The sequence below is a fragment of the Gorilla gorilla genome, chromosome 4, assembly GCF_029281585.2.
Source record: "Gorilla gorilla gorilla isolate KB3781 chromosome 4, NHGRI_mGorGor1-v2.1_pri, whole genome shotgun sequence".
NCBI lineage: Eukaryota > Metazoa > Chordata > Mammalia > Primates > Hominidae > Gorilla > Gorilla gorilla.
The window spans coordinates 153,212,832-153,226,793 of NC_073228.2; the positions used below are offsets into that span (position 1 = coordinate 153,212,832).

Genomic DNA, 13,962 nt, shown 5'->3' on the forward strand with positions numbered 1-13,962 from the left:
CACATTGTCAATGGGCTAGTAGGGTTGGAAGGGATTCCTAACAGAAGAAAACAGCTCTAGATTTAAGAGTTACAAAGGACCCTAAAATTGCAAGCAAAGTATAGTCAAGAAGATGAATTTGAACACTAACATGATTTATCCTACAAAAAAATGACGAGAATCAGAATAAGTTCATAAGAGAACTTGGCACATAGTGGTCAATGAGTGCTTGTTTTAAAAACTGTTTAAGGGAGTATCTTGAACCTTTGGAAATGAACTTAAAAGGTGTTGCATCCTGACACAAACATTGCCAAAAAAAAAGTTTAAGATTATGACAAATGCATGATTATTCATCTACCAGTTTACTAGTAGTAATCCAGTTTGGCCCAAGTAAATTAAGTCTCAGTGCTGAGTTAGAACCCCAGCTATAAGCTCTTTCACCATTCTCTGAATCACTTCAGTTTTTTGTTTTTGTTTGAGTCAGAGTCTCACTCTGTCACCCACGGTGGAGTGCAGTGGTACAATCTTGGCTCACTGCAACATCTGCCTCCCAGGTTCAAGCGTTTCTCCTGCCCCAGCCTCCCGAGTAGCTGGGATTACAGGCGCACACCACCAAGCCCAGCTAATTTTTGCATTTTAGCAGAGATGAGGTTTCACCATGATGGCTGAGCTGGTCTCGAACTCCTGACCTCAAGTGATCTGCCCACCTCGGCCTCCCAAACTGCTGGGATTACAGGCATGAGCCACTGTGCCCAGCCCAGTTTCTTATTTTAGCCATAATCTCACTGAGTAAATATGGATTTCATTTATTTTTATATATTTATTTATTTTTAAAGACAGGGACTCTGTCACTCAGGCTGGAGTGCAGTGGCACAATCATAGAACACTGTAACCTCAAACTACCGGTCTCAAGCCTCCCACCTCTGCCTCCTGAATAGCTAGGACTACACCATTCCTGGCGAATTTTTTTTTTTTTTAAGAGACGGGGTCTCAGAGTCTCACTATGTTGCCCAGGCTGGTCTCAAACTCCTGGCCTAAGCGATCCTCCCGCCTGACCTTCCAAAATGCTGGGATTACAGGCTTGAGCCACCCCCAGCCTCCGGATTTTCTTTATTCTGAAACTCATCCCTAACTATTTTCTGCCAGAGGAAATCTGTTTTTCACAGCGTGATAAACTAGCAAGTCTGAGCTGCTGCTCTTGTCTTCTTAGAGGATGAAAATGGGAGTTTATCCCTCCTTTTCTCCTTTCTGAAGAGAGAGTAGATGAAACCCTCCCCCGCCTTTTGGTTTTTAGGAAGCAGAAAGCAGAGATATTAACTATATAAAAACTGCAAACACATAAATAACAGCAGTATAGAAAGCATAGGGCTTGTGTCAGCATATGAATAGGGTAGCGTCTTACCACCCTGGCCGCATGCTTGGTCAGCAATTTCCAGCACTTGCAGACACTGCAAACGGCTTCCCTTATCTCATAAGATGGTTACAACCACCTAGAAAGGTGGAGCAGGATTCTCCGTCTGTGTTATAAAAGAGGAAACAGTGAGACACAGAGAAGATACAGAGCTAATAACGCAGAGGCTGGACATAACCGAGGTCTTCAAAGCTTCACTTTGGTCTCTTTCATCCCTCTGCCGCAGCTGGGCCCTGGTCCTGATGCTGAGGACCCAACGCGGGCACACCTGCGCCGGGCAAGAATGAACCCAGCCAATGAGGAGCCCGCATGCAGGGGGCGGAACGGGGAAGCTGCCAATGAGAGAGCCTACCCCGAGAGAGATGGAGCTAATGAGGGCCTCGTGCTGGGGAGGGACGGCGGCTCGGCCAATGCGGAGCTGGGTCTGGCGCGGCAGGAAGGCGGGACTGCCAGTGGGGCGCCGGGGCGGGGCGGAGAGCCGAGGGCCAACCCGCTAGCGCCTGAACCCGGCGTGCTGCCCGCTCGCCGCCCGCCATGGCCCGCGCAGCACCGCTGCTCGCCGCGTTGACCGCGCTCCTCGCCGCCGCCGCTGCTGGCGGAGATGCCCCGCCGGGCAAAATCGGTGCGGGAAGGACGCGGTGGGGTTCCCAGCTGGGGAGGGCCGGCGGGTAAAGGGTTCTCAGTTCTCAGCTAGGTGGGGTATAGGAGGGCGGCTGGGTGAGGGAGGGGTCCTCGGGAAAGGAGCTGGGTGGAGGAGAGGCGCCGAAGGGGACGCGGCAGGGAAGGTCCTGATGGGGCCGGGGCATGGCATGTGAAGAGGGCCACCTAGGACGGAAAAGAGGCCTGGGCAGGACTGGCCGCGGATCTCACCGGGATGTCCAGGGTCGCTGAGCATCTGCCATGGTCCTGGCTGCTGGCTAGGCGCCCGGGTGACAGAGGACAGAGAGGCTGGGCGATGGCATTCACAGAGGTTGGTTGAGGGCTGTCTGTGTAGCAGACGTGGTGCTGTAGTTCCTGCTGGGGGTAGAGCCCTCACAGTACAGGGAAGTCCGTGCTGAGCTGAGGAAGTACGGTGCATGCAGAGGAGGGGCGCTTCACCCTGTCTTTGCGGCCCTGGGAGGGCTTCCTGGAAGTAACATCTAAGCCAAACCACCCCCAGGTCGATAGGAGACAGTCCTGGCAGAGACAGAACACTAGGTCTGCTGGAGATTTGCTGACAGAATGGGGAACTTTTAACAACAGTCTTTTTGTTTATTGTGTGTGTAGTTTCCCCAATACTTTATTTTGAAAATGTTCAGATGTACAGCAAGAATTTTATAGTGGTCATCTGTATACCCACCACCTACATTCTGCCATTAACTGCTGCTATACTTGCTGGGTCACATAACTATCACTCACTGTTCTAGACATCCACGAATCCAGCCTACATTTTGATGCATCTCCAAATAAATTGCAGACATCAGGACACCTCACTAAATACTTCATCGTGCATATCATTGACTAGAGTGTCATATGTGTTTACAGTTGCTTTTTTTTTCCCTCCCTCAATAACTGTCATTTTAACTACATGACTCGTGAAGATTTTCAAGTCCCTCACACGTGATATTCCCACAGGCAGAGATCCTGGGCTTCGGGGTGGAAGGACAAAGACCCTATTCCGCTAGGCCACTCTCCATGCACCCCAGTTGGCAGGAGTGCCTGGAACATCTGATAGAAGCATCACAAACTTACAGGGTCCAGTGCAGTGCTAAAGCTTCTTATGTAGCAGAACTACAGCCCAGGCCATACAGGGTTAAGAAGACTGAAGCATGCCAGAAACCAGTTTGAGACTGAGAGTTTAGTGCTTGCCAAGAAGAGAGAATCCTGAGGCTAGAGTAGCCAGAGAAGCCCTCATGGAGAAGGTGGAGTTTGAGCCAGGCTTTGAAGGATGTGGAAGAGTTAGGCAGGCAGTATCCATGAGTGACCATGTGTTCTCTCTCTGTCCTTAAATCGTTTGAATACAGTGTGGCTAGGAGTAAGCAGAGTGTGCTGTGGGAATATGCAGGGCACTCCCCATTTTCTTAGGAACAGGCAACAGGACAGGACATTTCTCACCATTGGGGAAGGGGCAGGACCTCCACCCAGCAGAATTGCTGCATTGTGGCAACATGGAGCTCTCTGCCTGCTTCCTCCCAGCTGGCCCTTCTGGCCCCACCCAAGAGTCATCCAGAGCAGGACACTTGGCAATGCCTCACTGCCCTTCAGCTTTCTAGATTTTCCTCAGCCCTCTGACAGGAGCCTCTGTTCATCCTTGGTGGTTTGGACTCTACCCACAACAAGAATGCGGATTCCTGTTAGGATGGCTTAATGCTTGTGCTTCTGCAGGACCAAATCTGAGAACCCCCAAGTGGCATCAGGACCCTCTAAACCCACCCATATAGTTCCATATGCTGCCCTTCTCATGCTGGTCTCTTTGCAGAGTGTGTGTGTCCTCTCACTGACAAAGCTGATTGTCCTCCAGCATCTTGCATGAAATCTTATTTCCCCAAGAAGGCTGTGTCCCCACACCCTCTGGGGCAGAATTCACCGCTTCCCCTTCAGGACTCCCTGGAACCCTGTTGCACTTCATCATGGGTTGTCGTTGCTAATTGCACAGGAGTCTGTCTGCCCATTCCATGCTGGGGTCCTGGGGGACAGAAGCCTGTTTGATTTTTCTTTGTGCCCCAGGACATCTTACTGTAAATTAGAGAATTGGTGTTAGTTGTGAATTAGAGAATTGGTGTTAGTTGTGTTAAATGAGCTGGTTCACAATGAAGTGGTGTCTTCTGCTTCCTGATTTTGGGCAGCTTCTAGGCCTTAATATCAATTTCTCTGGAAAAATGGGTAATTTGGGACTCTTTGCACATGGAGGGGATGGGAGCACAGTGGTTAAAATAAAATCCAAAGCTGTCTTGGAAGTGGCTTTGTAAGTACTGAGAGAGGAAGTGGTTTATTCTTTCAACACAGAAAAAATACTTCATGAACTCTACTGTCCACCAGGATCTGGGGACATAGTGACCATGCACTCTCTCTCTGTCCTTAAATAACTTGACTACAGTATGGCTAAGCAGAGTGTGCTGTGGGAATATGCAGGAGGAACACCTGACTCACCTCAGGTGGGTCAGTCAAGCCAAGTTATAGGTGACATCTGAGGGCTGTTGAAGCCAGTGAGACATAGGGTGATGGCACTCCTATCAAAGGGAACAGCTCGGGCAAAGGCCCAGGCATGAGAGAACAAAGCTGTGTGCCCACAATAAGAGAAGCCTAGACAGACAAGAAGGTGGCATCTTGGGAGGGTAAAGCAGGAAATGGAGTAAGTAAGCAGAGGCCAGATCATAGAGAACCTGGTGCTGTCTGAGGATTGCCTGTGACTTCTGGCAGGAGCTGGTACTCTGTGGGTCCAAATGGGTCCAGTAAGGACAAATTACACCAGATTTATTTCATTTTCTTTTTGGGTAAGGCCTCTGGACTGTCTGATGAGAAGAGAGTGGTGTTTCAGATACATGGTGAGCAAAAATTATAGGTAGGGTGGTAGTCCAGTTCAGTAGCTTCATAGCTGGTTTACAGTTCTCTCACAGGACTGTTTAATGATTAGTGTCAGGCGAGGCACAGTGGCTAATGCCTGTAATTCCAGCACTTGGGGAGGCCAAGGCGGGAGGATCACTTGAGCTCAGGAGTTCAAGACCAGCCTGGGCAACATGGTGAAACCTCATCTCTACGAAAAATATGTCGGGCATGGTGGCATGTGCCTGTAGTCTCAGCTACTTGGGAGCCTGGGAGGTTTGCAGTGAGCCGATATCACCCCACTGCACTCCAGCCTGGGCAACATAGCCAGATCCTGTTTGAAAAAAAAATGATTGATGTCTGTCCAGGCAGTGGTTTCCTAGCAGCACCTCCAAGCCCTGTCCCAGGAAACATTCTTATCAGTGACTTCGATGAGAATGCTGATGGCATGTAAACCAAGTTTACAAATAACAGGAAGGCAGGAGGCACAGTAAAGACAGTGTATGATAAGACCTAAAAAAGCTGAAACTTTGTAACAAGATTTCAAACTGGAATATAGTGTCCTGTAGGGTAATGAGCAATCCATCATGGAGTACATTCCAGTCTCTTTTTTTTGAGACGGAGTTTTGCTCTTCTTTCCCAGGCTGGAGTGCAATGGCACGATCTCAGCTCACCACAACCTCCGCCTCCCAGGTTCAAGCGATTCTCCTGCCTCAGCCTCCTGAGTAGCTGGGATTGCAGGCATGCGCCACCACACCCAGCTAATTTTGTATTTTTAGTAGAGACCGGGTTTCACCATGTTGGTCAGGCTGGTCTTGAACTCCTGACTTCAGGTGATCTGCCCCCCTAGGCCTCCCAAAGCGTTGTGATTACAGGCGTGAGCCACCGCGCCTGGCAGATACATTCCAGTCTTGACAAACACAGACATAAGGATGATTTAGGTGTCCGATAGTAGGTTGGACTAGACCAGGAGTTGGCATACTTTTTCTGTAAATGGCCAGAGAGTAAATATTTTAGCTTTTCGGGCCATGCAGTCTCTGTTGCAGCTACTCAACTCTGCCTAAAATGAAAACAGTCATAGACAATAATTGAAAGAAAGAGCATCATGGCTGTGTTTCAATAAAACTCTAGTTTGCAAAAACAGACATCTGCCTGGATTTGGCCTGCAGGCTGTAGTTTGCCAATCCCTGGATTAAGGCCTGGTTTCCAAACACTGATCACTGAACAGAACTAGTCAGTAACTTTTAACAATTCATAGGTAAATAAGAAAATTAGAAGCAAGGTAGTGAGTTCTATATAAAACTAAATTTATTCTCTTTAATTGGTCATCCTGACTTTCAGTATTCTTTGCTGGTCTTTTGCTGCTAAAATACCTTTTTCTTTATGAAACGAAGGTATAGTAGGCAGCAGTTTTCAGATTTGCCTTTGCTTATTAATAGCTCTACTGACAACTCAGTCTGCAGATTTCCTTTTGGAAATGTTATAAGCCTATGAAATTTAAGCACCTGGGAACCACCAGCGCAGGAGGATACAAAGTGTGAACTGCAGCCTCTCACTCTCATATTCTGTCTCTCTTCTTCCCTACCTCCCGGGCCTGCTGACAGCGGTGGTTGGGGCTGGGATTGGGGGCTCTGCTGTGGCCCATTTTCTCCAGCAGCACTTTGGACCTCGGGTGCAGATCGACGTGTACGAGAAGGGAACCGTGGGTGGCCGCTTGGCCACCATCTCAGTCAACAAGCAGCACTACGAGAGCGGGGCTGCCTCCTTCCACTCCCTGAGCCTGCACATGCAGGACTTCGTCAAGCTGCTGGGTGAGTGGTCAGTCCTGGGGCTCCAGTGCCCAGTGCCCTGGGGCTGGTGACAGCACTGAGCCCTTCTCAGACTTCCCAGACCGTCAAGGCCGGAAGGTCATGTGGCCCAATCTCATTTTACAGATGGAGCAACAGAGACAAGAGAGGGGAAGAAACTTGCCTGAGGTTACACAGTGAGTTAGTTGCAGAGCCGGGATTAGAACTCAGGTTTGACTCCTAGGCCAGTTTCTTTCCCTTTCAATTTGCTGCCTCTAAATAATCGTGATTATATCACCTTCCACATGCTGGTGCTTGCCAGGCACCTTCTGGGTGGTATGTAGGCATTACTTCAGCTCCCCTCTGCCAACCTGCAAGATGAGTGTTATATCTCCTCTTAAGGCAGCTGAGGCTCAGAAAATGTATAGATTTAAGCTAAAGCCATTACAGCGAGAGGTGGGATTCAAACCCAGCAGCATCTGTCCAATACACGTTCTGTTTGATGCAGAAACTCCGCTTCTCAGAAGTGATGCTACAGGTGGTCTTACAGATGTGCAAAGTAGCATAGATACCAAGTTATTCATTACAGCATTGTTTGTAATAGCAAAAGGCTGAAAGTATCCTAGCTGCCTATCCACTAGGACCTGGGGTTAAACAAATTATTGTATAACTACACAATAGGCTGTTCAGCAGTCAGAATGGGGAAGTCTTTATGCCCAGATATAGGGCAATCTCCAAGATACAGTGTATTGTTACAGTGGAGAGCAGTGTGTGTAGTATGTTGGGGTGGGGAAGGAAAAAGTCATAGCAGCTCTGTGTTTAGGAGTCCACTGCTCTGTCAAGTTGCAGAGTGCAGGATGGCTGTAAGGAGCTAGGATAATTTCCAAGTGATCTCAGTGCCCAAGGCCACCATCTCCAAACAAGCCCAGTGGCTGTCACCCCCTGGACATTCTGGGATAAAATCTGAATTTCCCTCACTTGTGGATCCTCCTGGGGAAAAAAAATGTAAAATGTTACATTATTTTCATTTTCATTTTTTTATTGACTAGGTAGTCGAAACATTTTCCCAGTGCATCTGGTTACTGTTTATTAACAAGCAGCACAAATGAACAAACCATAGCATTTGTGTTTCCTTTAATGGACCAGTCCATTTGCATCAAGAGGGCCCCAAGCCTTGGAGGGGACCTGAGGGGCTCCTCTTTGTCTCTGCAGGGCTGAGGCACCGGCGCGAGGTGGTGGGCAGGAGCGCCATCTTCGGCGGGGAGCACTTCGTGCTGGAGGAGACTGACTGGTACCTGCTGAACCTCTTCCGCCTCTGGTGGCACTACGGCATCAGCTTCCTGAGGCTGCAGATGTGGGTGGAGGAGGTCATGGAGAAGTTCATGAGGTAGGGCTGGCGGAGCTGTGGGGATGGCGTTCCAGGGGGACCGAGAAGAGGTGGGGGAGGAACCAGCTTGACTGTACTTTGTGAAAAAAGAAAAGGTCCTTGCTGAATTGAGCCAGCACAATTCAGTGCAGGCTCAGAGCAAGCCCCTGGCATGAGGAATGGCCGTATTTGGTCCAGTAATGGTCTCCCTAGTATTGTCACATTGACTCTCATTTTCTTACCCTCTACTACACTGATACTAATAAAAGCATGGGTTGCAAACTCAGTCGCTTAACAAGGGCTGAACTGGGATGTGAGTCAGTGAATCAGCAGGTGGAAGAGAGCAGAACAAGGCCCCCTCTGAAGGAAGCAGCCAGCCCTCCACCGCAGCCATCTGCAGCCAGCCGTGTACAATGCCCACCTCATGTGGCTAGATCTACTCACTTTTCAGAAGAAGCTAGAAATCCAGAGTCGTGTGTGAAATCTTTTCAGTTTTTCAACATTTGCAACCAATTCATCTTATAAGCCAAATGAAACACTTCTGCAGGGCAGATGCAGCCTGTGGACCACTCATTTGCGAACTTTGTTGTCCTCATTTTTCCATCTAGAATAAACACCTTTCTTCACCACTCCTCCTATCCTTGGGCTCCAGCCCCCTCCCCATCACCTTTGGTCCCAGATATGGAGGGCAAGTGGTCTGTTCCCTCCCTGTTCACCAAGCTGCCACTCCACCTTTCCCCAAAGTCCCTCCCGAAGGTGCTCCCTGCTTCCAGCCTAAGGCGCAGGGGCTGCTCCCCGGACCCCATCACTGTCTGCCTCCCTTCAGTGTCACTCAAGTGTGGCCTGTGCCCTCCTGCCCTGGTTCCTGGCACTTCTCCACTCCCTTCCCATTCTATAACTCTGCTGTTTATAGCACTTCTTCCTTATATTCTCCAGATGTCACCCAAAGCTTATTTCCTTACCTCTCTTTCTGATATTTTTCTCCCTTATCAATTATATCCAGACCAATAATGTTGACTTCTACGTTTTATGGGAAATGACTTCTCCCTCTCAGCCCTAGTTTCCTCTTCACTTCCAGACCCACATTTCTACTTTCTGGACATCTCCATCTCGTGTCCTATTGATAACCAAACTCAACATGTTTACAAAAGAAGCCCTAGAATGGACAACATTTCAAAGGCCAGCCAGTCAGGAAATCCATCGATGGTTCCAATCCATGCTAGTGAGATTGCATGAGTGATAGAGCGACAGGACATGAGCCTGGGGGTGAGTGGGAGCCCTGTCAGATCAAGCCAGAGGAGAGGACAGGCTGGACTGACAGAGAAGGTGACAGTATCAGCATGAAGTTGCAGTGTGCCATCAGGTCCTAGAAGCTGTGGCAGAGCCGACACTGTTGGAGAAGGAGATGTGTCAGCATGGGTGGGCCGTAGCCCCAGCTGGGTGAAGAAAGGGTTATGAACTATGACCTCAGTCAGGGAGTGGCTCATAGCAGTGATACAGTTGTTACTCAGCACAGCCGTGATGTGAAGCCAGGCCTAGAAGGATTCCATACCTTCACACTCCCTTTAGGTGGGACAGGCCCGCCACAGTCAGAGAACAGGTGCCAGGGAACATAACCAGCCTCTTCTCCCACCACTCCATGTAGAGGAAGTGATGGGTTCCTGGTGGGCCTCCCAGGCACTATGACCCAGGGGCAGGTGGTCAGGCAAAAAGCCTTCCTGCACAAGGACTCCAGCTCTATGTGTCTTCTAGGATCTATAAGTACCAGGCCCATGGCTATGCCTTCTCGGGTGTGGAGGAGCTGCTCTACTCACTGGGGGAGTCCACCTTTGTTAACATGACCCAGCACTCTGTGGCTGAGTCCCTGCTGCAGGTGGGCGTCACGCAGCGCTTTATTGATGACGTCGTTTCTGCTGTCCTGCGAGCCAGCTATGGCCAGTCAGCAGCGATGCCCGCCTTTGCAGGTAAGCGTCCAACCCTTGGCCTGCCCACCTGCCCCTCCTCCACCCAAGGTGCTCAGAATGGACTGGGGGTCCCCATAATAACCTCGCTTTTATCCAGCTCATTACAGTCACATAGGCACTCTGCTGCCCCATCCTGCCTGATTCTGGCACTGACCATGAGTTGGCAGGAGATAGTATCACCCGACTTCACAGACAGTGAAAGCAAGGCTCAGATCACAGGTCCAGTGTGTTTCTACCACTCCCAATTGCTTCATAATCCCTTGCATGTGTGTGAATGTTAGAGCTGAGATAATGCTCTGCTCTCTACACTTTGGTTTCAAGAGCTGCCCTGTTGAGGCCTTTGAGCCACTGTGAGAGCACCTCCTCTTCCCAGCTCTTCACGGGGGTGACTGGGCCTGTGTGTAGCTCACTGTCTGCTAACACAGACCACAGGAGTGGAGAATGTAGGCTTCACAAGAGCAGGAATCCTTGTCTATTGTTCCCTGATACACTGCAAACACAGAACAGTGCCTAGGTCATACTAGGCACTCGGTATATTTTTGTTAAATAAATGAATGCAAAGGTTTACAATAACAAGCACCTCCCTCGTACCCTCAATACTGTTCATCTGGCTCTGCACATGCTGGCTCCTTCGCAGCCTTCAGGCCCTGCCTCAGTGTCCCCTCAGTGTTCCCTGCTCACTCTTTCAGTATCTTGTGTGTCTCCTTCGTAGCATTTTTGTGTAGAGATATATAGAATTCACATACCATATAATTCACCCATTTAAATTGCACAATTCAGTGGTTTTTAGCACATTCGGAGTTCTGAAACCATCACCACAATCAATTTTAGGACATTTTTATCACCCCAGAAAGAAACCCCTTGCCCTTTAGCCCTCACCTGCCCAACAGCCCCCGGCCTCCCAGCCCTGGGCAGCTACAGATCTGCTTTCTGTTTCTGTGGATTTGCCTAGTCTGGGCATTCTGCATAAATAGACCTCACAATGTGTGGTCTCTGGGAGCTGGCTCTTTCGTTGAGCACAGTGTCTTCCCCCCATAGCATTGTGCACTTTGTTGTACTTACTTGTATGTTTGCTATCTCCCCATGCCCATGGTTGGGAGAGTTTTGCTCTGGCAGGGAGGCCCAGTTGAATAGTACTGGACTCCCCAGCCCTCCTGCCCCACGGCCCTGACAACCTATCAGCACCCACTTCCCGCTTTGCCCAGGAGCCATGTCACTAGCCGGAGCCCAAGGCAGCCTGTGGTCTGTGGAAGGAGGCAATAAGCTGGTTTGTTCCGGTTTGCTGAAGCTCACCAAGGCCAATGTGATCCATGCCACAGTGACCTCTGTGACCCTGCACAGCACAGGTGAGTAGACAGGGCGGGAGTGGGCAGGCATGCCATTCCCAGCCAGTGGACAGACACTTCTGCCTCCTTTGTACCTCAGCCCTGGTCTGTGATCCCCCTGGGGAGTATTTCCGAAAAAGCATTGAGAAGCCCCAACCCTGCCAGGTGACACTAGAGGGTGCTGTTTCCCCAATTCAGTTGTCAGCCAGAAAGCTAGACTTCCATCAACCCAGCCTTTTTCTGTTGACCGATGAGGACTTTGAATGACATCCTTGCCCACTCTCCCCCAACTGGCCAGCGGCAGAAGCAGAGCAGAAACTGAGTCTCCTGACTCCATGCCCCTTGCTTCATCTGCAGCCGCATCAGCATGGAGAGGCCAGGACCCACCATTTAGACAGCCCTGCTGCACCCTGAGCACCAGGGTCTCGTTGTACCTCAATGCTGGACCCCAGTAGGGAGTTCAGTGGGTAGAAGCCAAGGGAAAGTTGACTTTTGTGCTCTTTTCTTTCCAGAGGGGAAAGCCCTGTACCAGGTGGCGTATGAGAATGAGGTAGGCAACAGCTCTGACTTCTATGACATCGTGGTCATCGCCACCCCCCTGCACCTGGACAACAGCAGCAGCAACTTTACCTTTGCAGGCTTCCACCCGCCCATTGATGACGTGCAGGGCTCTTTCCAGCCCACTGTCGTCTCCTTGGTCCACGGCTACCTCAACTCGTCCTACTTCGGTTTCCCAGACCCTAAGCTTTTCCCCTTTGCCAACATCCTTACCACAGATTTCCCCAGCTTCTTCTGCACTCTGGACAACATCGGCCCTGTCAACATCTCTGCCAGCTTCCGGCGAAAGCAGCCCCAGGAGGCAGCTGTTTGGCGAGTCCAGTCCCCCAAGCCCCTCTTTCGGACCCAGCTAAAGACCCTGTTCCGTTCCTATTACTCAGTGCAGACAGCTGAGTGGCAGGCCCATCCCCTCTATGGCTCCCGCCCCACGCTCCCGAGGTTTGCACTCCATGACCAGCTCTTCTACCTCAATGCCCTGGAGTGGGCAGCCAGCTCCGTGGAGGTGATGGCCGTGGCTGCCAAGAATGTGGCCTTGCTGGCTTACAACCGCTGGTACCAGGACCTAGACAAGATTGATCAAAAAGATTTGATGCACAAGGTCAAGACTGAACTGTGAGGGCTCTAGGGAGAGCCTGGGAACTTTCATCCTCCACTGAAGATGGATCATCCCACAGCAGCCCAGGACTGAATAAGCCATGCTCGCCCACCAGGCTTCTTTCTGACCCCTCATGTATCAAGCATCTCCAGGTGACCTACTGTCTGCCTATATTAAGGGTCCACACGGCAGCTGCTGCTTTTTTTTAAGGGGGAAAGTAAGAAAAGAGAAGGAAATCCAAGCCAGTATATTTGTTTTATTTATTTTTTTTAAGAAGAAAAAAGTTCATCTTCACAAGGTGCTTCAGACTTGGTTTCTTAGCTAGAAACCAGAAGACTACGGGAGGGAATATAAGGCAGAGAACTATGAGTCTTATTTTATTACTGTTTTTCACTACCTACTCCCACAATGGACAATCAATTGAGGCAACCAACAAGAAAACATTTACAACCAGATGGTTACAAATAAAGTAGAAGGGAAGATCAGAAAACCTAAGAAATGATCATAGCTCCTGGTTACTGTGGACTTGATAGATTTGAGGTACCTAGTTCAGAACTCCCTAGTCACCATCTCCAAGCCTGTCAACATCACTGCATATTGGAGGAGATGACTGTGGTAGGACCCAAGGAAGAGATGTGTGCCTGAACAGTTGTCACCATATCTCCAAGCTTCCTGGCAACCAGTGGGAAAAGAAACATGCGAGGCTGTAGGAAGAGGGAAGCTTTTCCTTGGCACCTAGAGGAATTAGCCATTCTCTTCCTTATGCAAAGATTGAGGAATGCAACAATATAAAGAAGAGAAGTCCCCAGATGGTAGAGAGCAGTCATATCTCACCCCTAGATGTTCATCTCAGCAGAAGAAAAAGAAGGTGTTGGGGTAGGATTCTTCAGAGGTTAGCCTGGTACTTTCTCATCAGACACTAGCTTGAAGTAAGAGGAGAATTATGCTTTTCTTTGCTTTTTCTACAAACCCTTAAAAATCACTTGTTTTAAAAAGAAAGTAAAAGCCCTTTTCATTCCTTTTGGACCTGTTCTTTTCTGTAATGGAAGAACTAAGTCTTAGGTTCCCGGGGACCAACCACTACATTAGTATCTTCTGGGGAAGGGGAGGGAGCCTTGAGAAAGATGCAGATGCCGAAACCCTACCAGCCTTGCTAAATCAGGCTTTAGGGAAAGGGCCTGGGTGCCCAGAGTAACAACACTGCCAAATGCATGGGCAAAATACCCTTCCAGTTGGTGGAGGCCCAAACTGGCTCTGAGGTGGTTTTTACTGTGCCAGGGTGATGGTAATGGCAGTGAAAGAAAGTACAAGTAGCATGCACTTATAGATAACTATAGAAATTATGAAACTGACACATCAGTAAGAAGGCTTTTTTTTTTTTTAAGAGTTTCATTCTTGTTGCCCAGGCCATAGTGCAATGGTGTGATCTTGGCTCACTGCAGTCTTCGCCTCCTG

At 49.5% G+C, this 13,962-nt stretch overlaps 1 protein-coding gene and 1 long non-coding RNA gene across 2 annotated transcripts; one reads left to right on the plus strand and one right to left on the minus strand.

Annotated features, from left to right (window-relative positions):
* Nucleotides 1-1,832: 1,832 nt before the first annotated feature.
* PCYOX1L (prenylcysteine oxidase 1 like) lies at nucleotides 1,833-13,525 on the plus strand. Its single transcript, XM_004042790.4, has 6 exons — nucleotides 1,833-2,012; nucleotides 6,517-6,723; nucleotides 7,912-8,086; nucleotides 9,818-10,029; nucleotides 11,235-11,375; nucleotides 11,867-13,525. The coding sequence occupies exons 1-6, from the start codon at nucleotides 1,925-1,927 to the stop codon at nucleotides 12,526-12,528; spliced, it is 1,485 nt and encodes a 494-aa protein (XP_004042838.1). The 5' UTR covers nucleotides 1,833-1,924; the 3' UTR covers nucleotides 12,529-13,525.
* LOC129533386 (uncharacterized) lies at nucleotides 7,817-8,665 on the minus strand. The gene is made up of 2 exons (XR_008679596.1): nucleotides 8,510-8,665; nucleotides 7,817-8,162 (listed from the first exon to the last, which is right to left on the minus strand). It is a non-coding gene; the product is annotated as an uncharacterized lncRNA (long non-coding RNA).
* Nucleotides 13,526-13,962: the final 437 nt, after the last annotated feature.